This window comes from Orbicella faveolata, unplaced genomic scaffold, assembly GCF_042242905.1.
Source record: "Orbicella faveolata isolate gen_17 unplaced genomic scaffold, um_ofav_v1 contig_15, whole genome shotgun sequence".
NCBI classification, from domain to species: Eukaryota; Metazoa; Cnidaria; class Anthozoa; order Scleractinia; family Merulinidae; genus Orbicella; species Orbicella faveolata.
This window is the reverse complement of record NW_028301542.1, coordinates 6,560,492-6,579,342: the sequence shown is the minus strand read 5'-3', so window position 1 is coordinate 6,579,342 and position 18,851 is coordinate 6,560,492. Positions and strand designations below refer to the sequence as shown.

Here is an 18,851-nt window from a genome sequence, read left to right as displayed (position 1 = left end):
CTTTAGCTCTTGACAGAACAGAGTTTCCTTAATTCTGCAATTATGTCAGTTTTTCCGGACGCGAAAATGTCAAAATGATTCCACATGTTGTGTTGTGGTTTTCACATGATCAGCAACACATTTGGCTCACGCATTTGGCTCACTTTTAGCGAGGGCATTAAGAGTGCCTGCCTGTAAAAATCAGACAAATTCTTTAATTCGCGGCAAGGGTGGAAATTTTGATTTCGCTCATATTCTTGTGCTAGATAGGCTAGGGCATGACAAAAACTACTGGATAGTTTTTTTTTTGGCAAAATATCCTTTTATTTCAAAGAAATATGCAAATTACCAAAGTCCGTTAAAATCGTCATTTGACGCACCATTTTTTTAAACAAGTCTGAGAGCCTCGCATACAAAACAGCATCACTCTTCCGTCTTTAACACACTCAAATATTTTTGTGCAATGTTTAAATCTGTACTGGGCTGATTTTAGGGAATGTTGTGTTGTCTTTTTGGGTGCGAAATAGTTAAATTTCGAAAACATGTATTTCAGTCACTTAAAAGTGCTTCGTGAATATAATTAATTTTCACCATGTGCGAAACCTTCAACGCTGTGGCTAAATGACCGGCAGCCGGTCAAGGTTTTAAAATCACTAAATCGGAACGACAGTCCGATGTTTTTCTCAAATTTAAGGAATCGAAGGAACCCATCCCAACCCAAGCGATCCAGAAGAGCTGTACAGATCGCGAGTCTAATATATAAACGCTTGATTTACGCTCGGCTCAGAGAGCGAGACCATGGTTTGTGACACTTGGGATTTTTTTAGGTCGACTGCCGGTCAAGGTTTTCAAATTACTAAATGACCGGCAGTCCGAGTTTAGGGAATCGAGCGAACCGATCATGTACAAGCTATCGACTGAGAAGTTTCAAGCGATCCCCGAAAAAATTTTCTATATTATAAGTATGAGAATGGATGGGCTCCTTCGATTCCTTAAATTTGAGAATAATATCAAACTACCGGTCATTTAGTGATTTGAAAACCGTGACCAGCGGTCGATCTAAAAAAATCCAAAGTGTCACAAACCATGGTCTCGCTCTGTGAGCCGAGCGTAAACCAAGCGTTAGACTTGCGATCTATACAACTCTTCTGGATAAAGCAGAAGTGTGCTTTTGTTTACACAACGTTAACATCCGATGTACATCGCCTACTGTCAACCAATTATTGGTCGAATACCATGAATCTGTGACCATCTTTCGGCGCATATGATCACCACTACGTCTGGTAAAAAACGGCTGAGTCATTTGTAGATAATTGGTTACTTTGCACTGCGTCAAAATATTACGTTTGATCGGTTGCTGACCATTGCTGATAAGCTTGTCGGCGCAACAAAATCTTACAGCCGTTATTTGTTCGTCACGCGATGCTGTCACGGCATATGCTGCACATTTTGATCTATTTTGTAGAGAGCACTCTCAGGATAAGTGAAACAATTTATTCATTGTTTATCTGTTCATATATATAATAATATGTGTATATTTATATAATCGTATTCCATAGTGAACGTGGCCTCGGTCTAAATCACGTTTGTTGTACATTCTGATGTTTCAGACAACAGGTGATAAAACTAGTGCTTGTACTCACTACAGATGAATGAAGCAAGAACTAGCTGAAATAAAAATAGGAAATCACAAAGTGTCTAATTCGTAAGAAAAACAGACTAAATTTAATTAGTAATTACGTGAGTAAACAAACCCTGGCCATGCCATTGTATTTGGCATATTTTGTTTGCGTATTTTGGCGAGGCATTGGTATGTTTGTAACAGAATATAAAGGACTCTTGTCAATACAGTCCAAAATTATTGTCAGTAAAATACTGTAAATAAAACCCGTATTGACCAGTTATTGTCTTTACCCCGATTAAGCGGCCACCCAAAATTTAAAAACTTTGTTTTGGAAAGGGCGATGGCAGATAAAAGTCTGAAATTGAACGTGACGAATAATAATTCAAACACGCGTGTATCATGATCGTCTTCAATTGACTCCATGTACACCAAGAAATTTATAACCCGATAGTGAAAAATGTTCAAGGTACACCAACCTTTATTAAGCGGCCAGCCGCTATAAAGCGGTCACCAAACATTTCCCCAAGGGTAGCCCACTGTATTGTGTGTAAGCCAAAAATAATTGCACAGCGCGAAAAGACCTAGGTACGAGTTTAGCGGTGCAGTATTACGCAGGGCACGTAAGTAGCCGTGGTAAACTATTCATTCTTTTCATTTCTTACTTTAATCTCTTCCTACTCAACAAGATTGTGTGCTCCCAGTGGTTCCAAGCCTTACGGAGCCTTACGTATTAGGATAGAAATTGTCCTACCCCTACCCCCTAAAATGGGATGACAGCATTGCGCGACGGAGAAACAAGGAACCGCTGCAAGCAAGGATTCAAACAGAAATAGTTCAAACGTAATATTTTGGTGTAGTGCAAAGCAATTATCTACAAATGAATCAGCCGTTTTTGACTAGATGTAGTGGTGATCATATGCGCCGAAAGATGGTCACAGATTCATGGTATTGGACCAATAATAGGTTGACAGTATGCGATGTACATCGGACGTTAACGTTGTGTAACAAAAGCAAACTTTTACTTTATGTGCGACGAATGGTGCGAGATCAGCTAGAAAGACGTCAAATCGGCTTTGAACCCGCCTTTTACAACAAATAAGGTTAGAACATTTCGAAATTATCACCTCTGTGTCTATTTCAACTTAATATAGGTCAAGTCACGTGCCGCATGCTAAAATATACGTCTTACCCGTAAATTGAAATTTGACGTGACGACGGATGGTCAAATATTTCAATTTTTGACGTACTTTGAAAAGCTCTCGCGTCGCTCACAATTATTTGCCCAAAGAAATTTTTACAGGAATCTATAGACCATCCTTCTGCGATTCAACCACCAGAAGCTTAATCCATTTGAATGGTTCGCACATGGTGAAAATTAATTATATTCACGAAGTACTTTTAAGTGACTGAAATACATGGCTTCAAAATTTAATTATTTCGCACCCAAAAAGACAACACAACATTCCCTAAAATCAACCCAGTATACATTTAAACATTGCACAAAAATGTGTGAGTGTGTTAAAGACGGAAAAATGATGTTGTTTTGCATGCGAGGCTCTCAAACTTGTTTAATAAAATGGTGCGTCAAATGACGATTTTAACGGACTTTGGTAATTTGCATATTTCTTTGAAATAAAAGTATATTTTTCCAAAAAAAAAAATATCCAGTAGTTTTTGTCATGCCCTAGCCTATCTACCATGAGCGAAATCGAATTTTCTACTCTTGCCGAGTTATTTTCCATATTTATGTACAGGGACTCTTTTTTTCCATGGAGTCCTTTGTTTTGCCAACGTAATATTCATTGCCGTCCCAGTAACGGGCCTTATGGATTATTTTGGACATCTGAGAGCGGTTTAGGCGATCTTTGTATGGAGAGTGTGATTTTATGCGGCCTGTCAGCTCTGGAATGTCATGTTGAGGTCGACGAAAGAGTAGAAGTTGTATGCTCATGATTCCAGACGTTTCGTGACTAGAATTTTTCCGCGGTTTGGAAATTAGCGGAAAAATATTCTCTCGTCGGTATGAACTCTCTAGGGGTTTTGAACAGGGTATTTAGGAGTGGTTTTATGCTAATTCGTCCTCTTGGTGCTCTTTTCTGGAGGTGACTCGCTTTTATTTGTGTTGCTCTCATCCTTATGGAAGACTCAGCAGGAGCCAGCACCTCTATTTCTCCAGAACTGAGTGCTGTTTTAGATGCCCAGAAGAATGCAATTTTATCAGCCGTTAACTCCCAGATCCAAGGACTTCAGACCAACCTGCTTCAAGCCCAGTCTGATTTAGCGGTTCAAATTGCGACGGATCTTCAGCCCGACAATTACGTCTTCAAGAAGAAAGGAAACGAGCAACAGTTTAGTTTCAACCGCAAAGTGGCCAAGACGAGTAATTTGGCCCTGAAAGCCCTGGAAGGTGGAAATATTCCTAAAGCCAAGGAAGAGCTTAACAAAGGTATTTCTTTGCTAAATAATAGGCAAAAAATTATTAAATTGGCCGACAAATCTGAATTCGGTTGGGCTACGGTGCAAGAGTATGTTTGCGACGATTTGGCCGACGACGAGGCCGACGCTTCGAAGATTAAAAAAGCCGAGAAAAGAGCCGCCGCTAAGATCAAAACACTGCAAGAGAAAAAGAGGAAAACTAGTCCTAAAGGTTCCTCTTCTGCGCTTTCATCTTCTAGCGCCTCCAGAGTTGGCGGTACGTTTAGCTCTTTTCCTCCAGCTACTAGTTATTTTCGTCCCCAAGGTCGATACCCTTACAACTCATTCAGAGGCCTCGACATGTGCTTTCGATGCGGTAAACGAGGACACTGGGCCAATATGTGCCCCACCAAAGACAAACCGTTGCCTTCAGGATCAAAACCTTAATTTTTTGGATCAGTACAAATTTGTACAGGATATCGAGGCATCCAGCTTTACTCAAGGAAAACTGCATGCGAACTTCACATTTTGGCGTGATACTGTCCAGGCTTCGGACTTTGTTCTAGACATTATCCAGAATGGTTACAAGATTCTTTTTATGGAATCGCCTTTACCGTTTTCGATTGAAAATAGATCTTCCGCCCTTCGTAGGGATAGTTTTGTTCGGGAGGCAATTTCAGAGTTGATGGCACGTGGCTGTGTAAGGGAAGTTCAGGAATACCCTCAATTTTGTAATCCGCTGCACGTCGCTGTCCAGTCTTCAGGGAAGTTAAGACTTATTTTAGATTTGTCTCATTTAAACAAATTTGTCGTCAAAAAATCTGTCAAGTATGAAGATTTAAGAACTGTTCTTCAAATGTTTTCGCCTGGGATGTTTGTCTTCTCCTTCGACCTCAAATCGGCATATCATCACATTGACATTTGTGAAGAACATATGAAGTTTCTGTCGTTCAAATGGCCTTCAGTCGATGGCGTGATGCATTTCTACGAGTTTAAAGTGCTACCTTTTGGTTTAACTTCAGCGCCGTATATTTTTACAAAAGTCATACGTCAATTAGTTAAGTTTTGGAGGGCTCACGGCCATTTAGCCTTGATGTATCTAGACGATGGCATCGGGGGAAATTTGTCTTTCGAAAGTGCCGAAAACATTAGTGTTCAAGTTCGTAAGGACCTGACTTTGGCCGGTTTTACAGCTAATGACGAAAAATCAAATTGGGAACCTGTCCAGAAGTTAGTCTTCTTGGGATCGGTTTTGGACTTCCAACACGGTTTGATTCATATTCCCGAAGAGCGTATTCTCAAGCTGAAATCCTCCATTGCTTCCTGTCTTCAAAAAAGTAGTTTTTCAGCCCGTGGTCTTGCTTCAATTACGGGGCAAATTATTTCTATGTCGTGTGCTGTCGGTAATATTACTAGATTGTTGACAAGAAATTGTTATGCGGCCCTAGAGCAAAGAACCTCCTGGGATCAGCCTTTGGACGTGTCCCTTGAGATTCGTAATGAGCTTTTATTTTGGCAGAACAACATCGACTCCATTAATGGCAAGCCTATGTCGCCCAAGTCAAGTGCTGTTGGCGTTGTTTATTCTGACGCAAGTGACACTGGTTTTGGTGGCTATTTCGTTCAATGCGGTCAGGATTTTGTGTCTGGCACTTGGTCCGAAAAGGAAATGCATACCAGTTCTACTTTGCGAGAAATTTTGGCCGTTAAATTTGTTCTTCTTTCTTTACTGGACAAGTTGTCAGGATTGACTGTGAAATGGTTTACAGATAATCAGAACGTTCCCAGGATCATTTCATCTGACAGCAGTAAAGGTCATTTGCAGACTGAAGCTTTGTCGATTTTTAACATTTGTTGTCATCGCGGTATTTCGATCGAGATGGAATGGATCCCTAGATCTCAGAATGACCAGGCCGATTTTCTCAGCCGCATTTACGATCCCGATGACTGGGGTCTTTCGTGGGATACATTTCAAAACATTGATATTGTTTGGGGTCCGCACTCTTTCGATCGCTTTGCTAATTATTTAAATGCCAAACTTCCGAGGTTCAATTCTAGATTTTGGAATCCAGGCTCGGAAGGAATTGATTCATTCGTTATGAACTGGGCGGGGGAGAACAATTATGTATGTCCGCCTATTTGCCTTATTCCGCGAGTGTTACTTCATATGCGTAACTGCAAGGCGTCAGGGACTCTTATTGTTCCGCTGTGGCATTCCGCTCCCTTCTGGCCAATGATTAGCGCCGGCGGCGATAAATTTTCCGATTTTATTGTTGACTGGATGGATCTTCCATCTTTAAAAGAAGCTTTCATTCCCGGTAGATGTAATAGCGTCTTTGGTAATGAGAATTTAAACTTTAGGATGGTTGCTTTGAGAATCCATTTTGTCTGAAAGTTTTTCCTCTTGTATTTTATATTGTTTTGTTGTCCTTTTTTCTTTCTTTGTACTCTTGGGGCCGTGCGGCCTCCAGTGAACACACGATAGCAAATAAAGTTGTGTTTTTATGATCTGTTTTGGCGTTATTGCTGTTGCGCACGGCTGGAATATGTGGAGAGTATTTAGACGAGAGTAGAATTTTTCCGCGGTTTGGAAATTAGCGGAAAAATATTCTCTCGTCGGTATGAACTCTTTAGGGGTTTTGAACAGGGTATTTAGGAGTGGTTTTATGCTAATTCGTCCTCTTGGTGCTCTTTTCTGGAGGTGACTCGCTTTTATTTTATTTTTATTTTTACTCTCTTTTTCTTATGATTTATTCGTTTATTTATTTATTTATCATTTATTTCTATCAGGGCCAAAAATTTAGGTTTCGTTCTTTTGAGCTCTAGATTCTAGGGCCTATTTGTGCACGAGATGTATGGGACCACATGTGCCCGGTAGGTAGGGCCTTTCTTGCTCCCTAGGAATATGGGATCACCTGTGCCTGAACTTTAGGTTTTTTACCCCCGAAAAGTATGAGACGTTCTGGGCTTATATTGTTAGGGAGATTGCTTGCCCATGAGTATGAGTGGGACCATCTGTGCCCGAAGAATGGGGCCTTTTTTGCGCCCTAAAAATTCAGGAACTTCTGTATCTAAAATGTTAGGGCCGGTGTGCCTACATGAAGTATGGGACCATCTGTGCCCAAATGTTAGGGGCCTTTGTTTGCCCTTGAGAATGAATGGGACCATCTGTGCCCCCCTTTTGTTTTTTGCGCCCTGGGAATTAAGGTCTTTCTGTATCCAAATGGTTGGGCTGTGTGCCACCATGAAGTATGGGACGATCTGTGCCCGATATATAGAAGCTCTTTTGTGGCGAAAGTGGGTAGCTATTTGTGTAGCCGAGACGTATTTTTTGGGCTCTTTCTCGAGCCCGTTTATGTCTTTTTTGTATTGCTATTACCTTTTTGTTCACGTCATGTTTTTCTTTGTTATTTTGCTAATTTGCTTGTCAGTTTTATTTTGATTTTAGATGTGTTTCAATCAGAGATGTGGACCGAATTCTTTACCGCTATCCCCGACCATCTCCAGCCCTTGGTTAGTCGAGTCCAGGAAACCGTGCTCGCTTCCAGAGCCGATGGCACTATTCGCACTTACCTGGCTGGTTTTAGACGTTGGAAGTTTTGGGCGTCGTCTAATTGTATTCGCCACATGCCCGCCAACCCCTTTCAAGTTTCAGTTTACCTGCAGTGCCTAATCCTGGAAGCTAATTCTCCTTCTCCAGTTCTTAATGCTGTTTACAGTATCGACTGGGCCCAACAGCTGGCCGGTTTGCCCAAGGTCTCGGTGCATCCTATGGTTTCTGCCATGGTTAGCGCGTCTCAAAGGATTCTGGGGAAGGCTAAATCGAAGAAAGAACCCATCACTCCCGAGATGCTGAGGGCGCTTGCATCCTCCAAGATTTCAGATAAGTCTCCTTCCTTATCGGATTTGAGAACAGTAGCTTTATGTCTCATAGGATATGCTGGGTTTTTTCGTTTTAGTGAGCTATGCTCTATTCGAGCTTGTGACATAAAGTTTTTTCCTACTTATGTGTCCATATTTTTAGAGTCGTCCAAGACAGACCAATACCGTGATGGGGCGTGGACAACAATAGCGCGATCAGACCTGGAAACCTGTCCCGTAAAGGCTTTAGAGCAATACATTGCTGCCGCTGAAATTGATCTTAGTGAGGATTTACCGTTATTCAGAGCCCTCTTGTCTCCTCGATGTACATCTAAAGTTCGACGTCAAGGCTTAAGCTACAGCAGAGCCAGGGAGATCGTTAAGGACGCTTTCAAAGACATTACTGACGTTTCCTGCATAAGTCTTCACAGTCTCAGGGCCGGAGGAGCCACAGCTGCCGCCAATGCAGGCATCGCTGATAGACTTTTTAAGAGACACGGTCGTTGGCAGAGTGAAAATGCCAAAGATGGTTATGTTAAAGACAATGTTCAGTCCCTACTTTCAGTCTCGAAGGAATCTAATTTAATAAGACCGAGCCCAGCAGGTCGGAGGGTTTCTATCCATAGGGCTAGGGTTTTTCCTCTGCATTACCGCAGCGAGCGCGGCGAGGTTTTTTCATCCTATGGATGCTCGTTGGTACCCTCTTAGTTTTTCGCCTAGATTTTTCTCGTGACCATATTTTACTTTCCCTTTGTAGATATTTGAGTCTTTGTCCGTGCGGCCTCCAGTGAGCACACGATAGCAAATAAAGTTGTGTTTTTATGATCTGTTTTGGCGTTATTGCTGTTGCGCACGGCTGGAATATGTGGAGAGTATTTAGACGAGAGTTGGTTATATTACCAGGAGTAGTCAATCGAAACAGTGATGATCGATAGCCAATCAATCCATAACTATCGATATCAATCGAAGATTGTTTCGACTGTCAAGATCAAAATCGACGAAGAAGATAAAAAATTGTGAGCTTGATTGTTATCAATTGCCGATGGTAATCGATAACAGTTTATTCATCGATTTGTATCGATTGTTATCGGAATCTATTTTTTGTACTCTTACAATTTTCACTGATAAAATGATTAACAAAATTTATCTGTCATGGTTTTATTGGGCCATTTTGTCTTTATAGCCTACGTATCTTTTACAATCATCAGCAAAATAACGAGAACATTTTGGGCTTTACATCTTCCCTTGCTAGCTTACGACACTGGAGGAAGCTGAGACCACAGTGGCAATGTAAAACCCTCCAGTCTCATTGTAACATAGGCATTTAGATGAAGCAAAATAAGTCAGTGTTTAGTGAGTCAGTGTTCAAGTGAGTTCAATTATTTGCATTTTTTTCCAATAAATAACAATCGATATTCCTGAAGACAGGAGTTATCGATTGTTACCGATGTTTGTCACTTGCTAACAATCGATAATTTTTTCTTTCTATAGTTCGATTGTTATCAATTGCAGATATCAATCGATAGCAATCGTTTATTGCTATCGATTAATATTGATTGAATGAATTATTTTCCAATATCGATTTTTATCGATTGACTACGCTTGGATTACTGTGAAGACCTAAGTAGAGTAACAGGAATTAGTTATCTCATTTGGGAACTATAACTTGAAAGAGTTATTTGACTTGCTCACTACATCATTAATGTCGAACGTGATAACGCTTTGAGGGTAACCATTTGCAGGGTCTTTCTCTAATCTTTAATAGTGACTTGCAACAAAGATGGTGGGGAGCAGATACATCTGGGAACTTAAGTGGATTAAGACTGATTGCTCTTTACTTACCAAATGGTACATTAAGAAACCAGTGATCTCATACCGGTTAAAAAAAAAACAACAACAACAACAACAAAAAATCTCTCTAGCCTTAAATTTGTGTTTGTCCACCCCAGTATCCTAATTGCTGACAAGTCTAATCCTCTTAACAAGAAATGTGAAGTATAACCGTTTACAAAATATCCTGACAAGAACGTCTCGTCCTATATAAGGGCAATCGTTCCAGTCACTCATTTTTATGAATTCTAACACCTTTAAACCATCGCTTAGCCTGCGCGGTCTCAGGATCGCCCGTGCGTGACCATTCCATTTTAGAAGCTTCTACTGTAATTGAATATGAAGTAATAGGAGAGAGAAACATTCAAACTATTTGTCTTACTTTATCTCCTTTTTTTTCTGTCGTTAACACTTTTTTTTAATATATCGCAATTGTAAATTATTACATTTATGCTATTTATCATCTTCTATATGTAATTTGTATATATTTATATGTATTCTATTTTTTTTCTGACAACTCTGTAAAATCAATTTATGTGAGAATTTAAATTAAAAAATTGAATTGAATTGAACTGGATATCTGCCATATGCCCTATGTTGCGTTTGTCAACATCAAATACGCTCTCGCAGTCAAGTTTCTGAGCAAATTTAACGATGACCAATGACATGTACACGTACAGCTGTGTATACCATAATCTGCCGCTTATAAGCCCCCCCCCCCCCCCAGGTTATAAGCACATCTACCTGTAAACAAACTATATTTTTTCTTTGATTATACCCCCACCCCCCTCCCTTCGGATATATGTCCCATCCTAGTATAAAATGATATAAATTAGACGACTTATTATGATCTTTTAAAGCCTAATTAAAAACCAGTATATGGAAAACGTACATCTATCAACAGTGCTGCACCTCAATTTCAAAACGTATATTTCATTCTGCTTATAAGCTTCCTCCCCGGATGTAATCCCCTCCGTTTATAAGCCCACCCAAAACCCCCCACGAAGTTGTTTAAGGCCAGGTCTTATGAGCGACAGTTTACGGTAGGCCATCTCCGAGTTACCTTGTGCCTCTATTTCAAAAGGAATCCTCGTGAAAAACCTAAGTTTGATTATTATGATAAGGAACATGTAGGTGAAACACATTTCCATATGAATGGTTTTGCAGGAAGACTCGGTTTGATGCAGAGGCAGAAGACAACTCGAAAATGGCCTATTTTAGAATGTCATATCTTTTGCATGGATACAGATATTACAAGAAATTTTTCAGGCTTGATATCTTTATTGCAAGAACTTTTACAAGCCACCGTTAGATGTGCTATATTTTAACAAACAAAATTTGGCAGCAGTTTTTCCGAGTCATTTTCCCGCGAAAAATGTCAAAATCTCTAAAACTAAAAACGTGATTTTCGCGAGCGATTGACAGGTTATATATTGTCGCCAAGTTTCAGGCTAATTGCTTGAGAACATTAAAAAAGTAGTTTGAATACTGCCAATTTTTCATTCCTATAAGATCACCGTAAAGTTTTTTCTATTTTTTTTAATCTATTTTTTTTTTAAATATGATGATGCTGACAGCGTTGTATCTAAATATCAGTAATGTGAGCTAACATCTTCTTAAAACAACGAAAACCTCTAAAAAATGGAAGGTCTTCAACTCGCCTTATCTCCAAAACAAGCACGGTAATATCCCCCCCCCCCCTCCCCATCTTTCTTTTATTTTATTTTATTTTATTTTTTTTTTTTTGGAGGGGGGTGGGGGAGGAGAGGGGCGGGCGCGGAGGTCCTTAAGCAGTTGTGAGATCATTCATGTATCAACGTATCGTTCATTGAAGAAATCATGTCATGATTATAATATGAGCAATGACTCAAGCGTTTCTTTATATGGAACGGATATTTTGTTTAGTCTCACCACCTGTTGAGACACCTTGATTAATTAACTAACTAATTAGTTAACTAATTATACCCACCACTTCATGCGTTATTACACATATAAAACAAAGCTCCTGGAAGGCTAACCGCATTTATTACTAAATGACTTTATTCGTACATTAGAATAAGCCATAAATATGAAATTAAAAAGTTAATTTATAAACTATAACAAAAAGCGATTGTTTTTCTTGTCTGGCGTTCTTCGTATTCCGTTTAACACATTTATTAGCGAAATTCAATTCAATGCTTTATTTCTTTTTTTGTTTTGTTTTCTTATTTGTTTTTTTTCCGGTTTATTTCTTCCACAAGGTCAAATGATAATCTAGTTAATTGCGCTTATTCTAATCGCCAGCCAGTAATTGCATATGTAAAGAAAGAGTTATTCGTGGATACGTGGGGTCGCCTCGCGTCGCCAGGTTTTGCTTACAAATTGTGGCCCTTCGTCTATAAGTAGTATGTCTATACGCTTGCAACACGACAAGTGCATGGTACAAGGCTATACGTTGGCAGCCATTTTGCGTCGAATTAAAACAGGTAATTCGGCCATACACACTTATTATAGAGCGAGATATACATTCGCGCATGTGCATGGGTTGGAAGATTCCGGTTTTCTCTTTTTCTTTTTTTTTTTTTTCTTTTTTCGTTTCTTTCCTTTTTTTTTTTTTTTTTTTTTTCCCACTACACCCCACGGAGAGATTATTAGGAGAAAGAGAGGAATAGATTATTAGTGATTGTTACGAAAAACAAAAGCAAAGAAACAGACAAACCCACAACAAATATATAAATTTGGCAAAATCATAGCAAAAAGTCATCACACATCGTACAAGAATTGCGTAAGTCGGCTGGGGTTGCCGATGAGCTTATTTGCAAGCCAGAGATGCATGTAAAAAACGCAGATCTTACACAGGTCCTCACCAAAAATCGCGATATTGTTAGCTTTGCTCAAAACTGGACACAATATACATTTTGCTACAGTTCAAGGAAATTAGAGTGATACTGAATTGTTCGGGACTTCCCTCTCAATTGATTAAAAAAATTACATCATCTGGATTCAAACATTCTGGATGGTCGTCTACGAGAAAGAAAGATACTGAAATCTTTGCAGATTTCTAGAGCCGTTTCGCGCACAAGATATGTGGTAAAGGTGTTCTAAGCTTCAGCTAGAGAGCAGCATGGAGAGAGCCACGAAGCAAAGTAGACAGTATTTAGAAACAATGTTTATCTTTTGATACCCAGAAGCGACCACGGACTCGCAAAGGTGATTGTTTATGCTCAGATTACCCCAACAAAAAGTAACAATAAAGAGAATAATTGAGATGATACAGTTCCATGGCTCCTGTGTTCACTAGATACAGACGCTTTCTACGACTCGATCTCGCAACAAACTAGACAAGTGAACGATTCAGCGAAACCTGATTTTGTCTTCAGAGAAATGCTTAAATTAAAATAACAAATTTAAACAGGCCAAACAAGTGGGGGTAAACGACTGACTGCACTGAACCAGAGACTGTTTACCGTTTTAAAATCTTCAATTATTCCTGATCTACTTCACCGTTCTAAACAGAATAATCAACAGGAAGGAGGGGGGGGGGGGGGGTGGGATGGGTGGCGTGGTGGAGTAGGTAAGAAAAAATTCAATTGCTGCAGACCTCACTTTTCCAAAAGGCATTACTGTATGGTAAGATATCTCCGCACAATCTGGCTTTGACAACAAGTTTATTCTCACTTCAGTTTTCTTTCTTGCATTTTTCTACAAGTGAATTAAAAAAGTCTATCATCATGCTGTAATTCTGCAAAAATGGAGACTATTTTTTTTTTTTTTTTTTTTTTTTTTTTTCACGAAATTTAACTCTAGGGCTAGTCTAACAAATTCTGAAAGAAATCATTCAACTTAAGTACCAACACATACCTCCTAGTAAATGCCTTTCTATAGAAAAAGAAAAAAAAAAAACGAAACAACAACAACAACAACAACAAACAATCAACTACAAAAACAATCATTTTTTTCCTCCTTATTGTCGTCTTGGCTTTTTAACCGTTAAGCCTTTACTTCGGCCTATCTCGATCGGCAGCTCAGAATGAGCTTCGGTAGTATTTTTGTTACTTAATAACTTTATAAACAACTAAATAATAGAGATGCCACAGCTCAGTGGCTTCTGTGTTCCCTTGACCCAGATTTTTTCCTCTACTCGGTCTCGCAAAAACTGAATAAGTCAAAGATTCATCGAAAACCGATTCTGTTCTCAGCGAAATACTTAAAATAAAACAGACAATTTAATCAGCTCAAATAAGGGGAGGTTACATGTAAGTTTATTAAAAAAAAAAGGAGGGCAGGAGTGAGTGAGTGACTGATTTCCGTTTTAAAATCTTCCATCATTCCTGTGGTACTTTACCGTTTTAAACAAACAAACAACAAGAACAACAACAGTAAAAAAAATATTGAATTGATTATTGCATTTGCCACAGACTCTTCCAAAAGCCAGTACTTTATGATAAGAAAACTCCACAAAATCTGTACTCGACAACAAGTTTATTTTCACTTCCGTTCTCTAACTTGCATGTATCTACAACAGAGTTGAAAAAGTCTATCTGTATACTGCAATCCCGCAAAAAAAAAAAAAAAACAATTGAAATCTTGTTTTTTTTAACAAACTTCATTCTAAAGTTAGTCTAACAATTTCCGACACCAATCTATAAATCAAAGTATCAAATACTAATTCGAGTAAATTCCTTTCACCGGAAAACAAAGAAAATCAGCAAAAGCAAAAAACAAAACAAAAACTAAAACTAAAAGTATTCTTTTTTCAGTTGTTGTCGTCTTGACTTTTCGTTAAGCCTTTACTTGGCCTGCTTCGGCAGCCCAGAATGAGCTTCGGCATGCTCATGCAGCTTAACGTGGTTGTAATCTCTGTCGTGATTCAAGATCTCAATGCGGTGGTCCACAAAGTGATACTCTGGCAACCGGACAGCCTTCTTAGCTCTGCAATAGAGCAAACGAACTCGAATCAGTGACACTGGGTTGGGTGCATCAGCATATATTTTAACATTTCAATACTACTACATGAGTGAAAACTGATGGCTGCAAGCTTCCGAAGTCGACTAAAACAAATTTACTATGACTTGTAATATCTCAGCCGAGGAAATATTGATTGCCATGGGTAAATAATTAGGCCTTGCCTTAAGGACGGTGCCTACTAATTACAAAGGTTTTTGCACCAGGTTAGAACCACGCGGAAAAAGTAGATCTTTGCAAGGGCTATTGCAATCTACTAAGAAAAATCGGGGTAGCCACCCATTTTTTCGAGATAATTAGCCTTGAATCTCAACAAAAATGCTGATATCAGCATTTTCCTGAAAAAAAAGGAAAGGATATTTCTTCACAGATTTCCACAGAATTCGCCTTTACATACAGAAAAGCAAACACATTTTAAAAGATCTTTAAACTACATGGCAAATGGTAATAAAAAACATTTTTTGATATGTTTTTAATAACAAAATTGTTGCAAAAGCGCTTTTAGCGTATCTGACAGCCTTCCTCTGGTTCAGCTAAAATGCACTCTAAAAACCTTTTGCTCACAACCAGAAACTAATTACGTGTTGAATAGACTTGCCACTTCCATTCGATAATATAAAATGTAGCGGTAACCACGCGTTTTTTAAGGTTATTGATCTTTTTTCGAAAACTTTTACGGTGCCCGTTACATTTTTTCCTGTCACCTCCCCAGTAAGTAAGACATCTGCGTATCTCGCACTTGTCTTGCGCGCGCACTACGCCATCTGCAGGTACATGTTTACAGTTGGATTTCAGTATAATTTTCGACAGATAACAGTTAGGTTTTCAGCTGGAAGACGTAAACAGTAAGTGGTTAGCGATATGCTGCTATTCTGGTGTTCCTGGTTTAAGTACAGGTTCATTAAACTTGATTTGGTCACAGTAGGAAAATTTTGCTTTCATTTTGTCGTGTACGTGATAGCGTAGTTGATTGCGTCAATGTCAACCCCAGCGCGCGCGTGGAGCTAAACCATGGCTTGCGTAATGAGCAGAACGTGTGCGCACCAACAAAAGTAGGCACCGTTCTTAAGATGAATATTTTTTGGTTCATGTTCATTATCCGGCATATACGAACACTCGGAGCTTAGGTAATTGATTCCACCCTAACAGTTACTGCTAAAAATTAATCTTTTTTTTTTTTTCTTAGGAGGATTTCGTAAAATATATCAAATCACTTCAACACACAGCAAACTTACTTGTAAGTAGTTTTAAAGTCACATCGGTAATGGCCACCTCCTTCAAGCAACAGAGCCATGTTAACATCACCCTTCAGCACTCCATCACGCACATACATTTTCTCAGTGGATGGCTCCCATTTCACGGTCTTCTTCTGCATAACTGGGCTATTGGCAGGAAAGTTCACACCATCAAATCGAATCTCATAGTGGAAACAGTCGCCAACCAGGCTGTTAAAAAATGAGTGAGACATAGTCAGTGTTACCATGCAAAGAAAAACAACGATATTTTTTAAACATGGTTGGCTATATAATTTGAGATAGACTTGTACATTAGAATAAATAAGAGAGTCCACACTGAAGGATAATAATAATATAAGCTTTTTGCTTTATTCCCGTCATTATGGTTTTACTGAGAGAGCCACTTAAGAAAAAGTCCTTCATCTAATTTAAAATATTTCTTGATAACACTTACAGTAAAAGGAAGGGAATAACCACATGTTAAAGCTGTGCCAATAGATCTATGAATAAACTCCAACCAAATGATAATTATTGGACAGGTTAAGAAAGGTTCAAATCAAAGTGATTTGATTATAACTACCTTTATCCCTAGGACGCATTATCTTTACATCTTACTTACGTTATGTCGTTTGTGGCGATGCAAACACCCCCGTCTTCGTAAGTCATGCTTCGTTCCCAAGAATACCCCCCAGGAAATGACTGCTTGAAGTAGTCTACTATATTATCTGGGTATTTGGCGAATACCCTGTTGCCGTAATCGAATACTGTTGTAAGGATGTCGAAAGCGAAAGGCAGAGGTCCGCCGTCTACGACTGTCAAGTCCATAGTCTGTTTTCCCCTAAAACACAAACAAGAGACCAAAGACGCAAAACTCTTTTTTTCTTTGTCACAAAATCCCCAGAGGTAATTGTTGGTTTTAAAACGTGATGTTAATTCATTTTTTTGTCGCAGGAACTTACTTTACCGTAGATGTCATCAAGTAATTGTCACTTTCAAACAAGGCCTTACTTACTTACTTAATCTACTGTGGTTGACCAGCCTTCAGCTGCTATGTCCGTTAGGGAAATAGTCATAACCGCTAGGTTTTGCGTACGTGTTCTCCGGTTAGATATATCCACGAGGTTTTCCTCGGTTAGGTCAGTTCAAGTGCAGATTTCACTGCGTCAACTTCTACTCGGCATTGGGCCATAGTTTCTCTATACACTGTTACTCGTCTATTCTATCAAGTCAAGTTCAGTGCGTGTGCAAACCAAAGTGAGTAATCTATTCCTTGTTCTTTAGGGTTAGTTCTTAGGTTTTCTATTGTTATTTGTTTCGGTTGAGTTTCCTTTTATCGTCACTAAATCGGTTAGTTAGTTCTGTATGCTCGGAATCGCGCTTGATTAGGTCCATATCTCCAATATAGGGTTATTTTGCCATAAAGGTACCGTCCAAGTTACACACCGTGTAGCCTATTAATCGTTTTCCAGCCTTCCGTACGATCAGTATAAGTGCCGATTATGTTACACTTCCATGTTACGGACGTTATTGAGAATGCTAGCAATAGTTTCTTCATTTGTGTTATTTTTATCTTTATACTTCGGTATGTTAGTTACGTTAGCTTCTATTTTCGTTATTGTATTTCAGTTCGAACCGGCATACGGTTTACATCGACTTACGGCTAAGCTTACAGCACGTGGTTTAACTCTACCGTCGTCTTGGCACGTGATTCGTTTCATTTGAGTTTGTATGGAACATTGATCTTTGTCAATTAAACTCTGTTTACATCGTAGTCAGAAGTTCTTGTCGAGTTCGTTTTAACACTACGCACTGCTCTACGCATGTGATTACTTGGATTTTTGGCCTGCTATATTCTGTCCTTGTAATTCACAGTAATTATGGCAGAAATCTACTTGGCTTTATCCCAGGGCCCCTATGGATACCAGCCACGTTGCTGAATAGGCTACCCTGGTAAAATAAAGTTACTTAGCGTGTATGAAGAACTGTTTTGACATTCTGTTAATGTGCCAATATTCTGCTACTAAATTTAGCCGCAATTTAGCAAGTGAATAGTTGATTTCGACGTTGGGAGTCTTACCAACACCCAGAAATGTAAACATTACAGTAAGTTCTCCGTCTGAGTTAATGAGTTGCTCGGTATTTTAAAGGCTGCACACTTTTTCAGTACTAAGTTTACAAAAATGTTAATACATCCACCTTTTATTGTAACAGGATTAAAAATATATGAGTGACAAATAAAAGATAATGTAATAAAAAATAAAGAATGTACTTAAGAAACAAGGCAAAAACCGCATGTAGAGAATGTTTTCATCAATCTGATATAACACCCACTCAACTGAATAAAAACATTGGTTTTGAGGTAAATTTTCCCTGACTTAGAAATACTAACTTGGCAAATAGAGCCTACGAATTGACATACATGTATTGAACAGAAGAAAAGAAAACTTATAGCTCTAGAATTCTTGTGTAAATATTGGTTACAAATTTCTGGGCAAGAAAAATAAAAATGTTTAAAAGTCTTGATCTCGCTATGATGTCCTTAAACTATAAGCACTGTTGGAAGCAATGACCACAATGGTTGAACAGTTTTAAACTTTTACTTACTCGAAAGGCTGGCCATTTCCTTCTCCTTCAATCACAAACTTGTGCCCGTTTACAGCGCCTTGCATACACAGCTTGATCTTCATGTCTGGTTTAATCACACTCTGGTGGATTAAATTGTGGTGCATCTGAAATATTAATCTATAAATCTGTGAATCTGAAGCAAAACAATGTTCTACTGTGCAACACTTACCATGATAGTAGATGTAAAGTAAGATATCTGCCTTATAAAACTCTTGTTGTTCTTGATCTGCTCTCTGTCAAATCACCAGGTTAAATGGGATCTCAACTCTGAGAGGTGCTGTTCTAAACCTGAATGCCCCAACGGAATTCTGCCGTAGACCAATCGCAATCCAAACAAA

At 38.9% G+C, this 18,851-nt stretch overlaps 1 protein-coding gene across 1 annotated transcript; it reads right to left on the bottom strand.

The window, feature by feature from the left end:
* Positions 1 to 14,153: 14,153 nt before the first annotated feature.
* Positions 14,154 to 18,771, bottom strand: LOC149113279 (GFP-like fluorescent chromoprotein cFP484). The gene is made up of 5 exons (XM_089288221.1): positions 18,683 to 18,771; positions 18,493 to 18,593; positions 16,508 to 16,726; positions 15,889 to 16,098; positions 14,154 to 14,620 (listed from the first exon to the last, which is right to left on the bottom strand). The coding sequence occupies exons 1-5, from the start codon at positions 18,683 to 18,685 to the stop codon at positions 14,479 to 14,481; spliced, it is 675 nt and encodes a 224-aa protein (XP_089144347.1). The 5' UTR covers positions 18,686 to 18,771; the 3' UTR covers positions 14,154 to 14,478.
* Between the last annotated feature and the right edge of the window lie 80 nt (positions 18,772 to 18,851).

Coding starts and splice junctions, on each gene's coding strand:
- LOC149113279 (XM_089288221.1), bottom strand. Junction 16,727..18,492: donor GGAAATGGCCAGCCTTTCGA/GTAAGTAAAAGT, acceptor TTTGTGTTTTAG/GGGAAAACAGACTATGGACT. Junction 16,099..16,507: donor ATCGCCACAAACGACATAAC/GTAAGTAAGATG, acceptor ATTTTTTAACAG/CCTGGTTGGCGACTGTTTCC.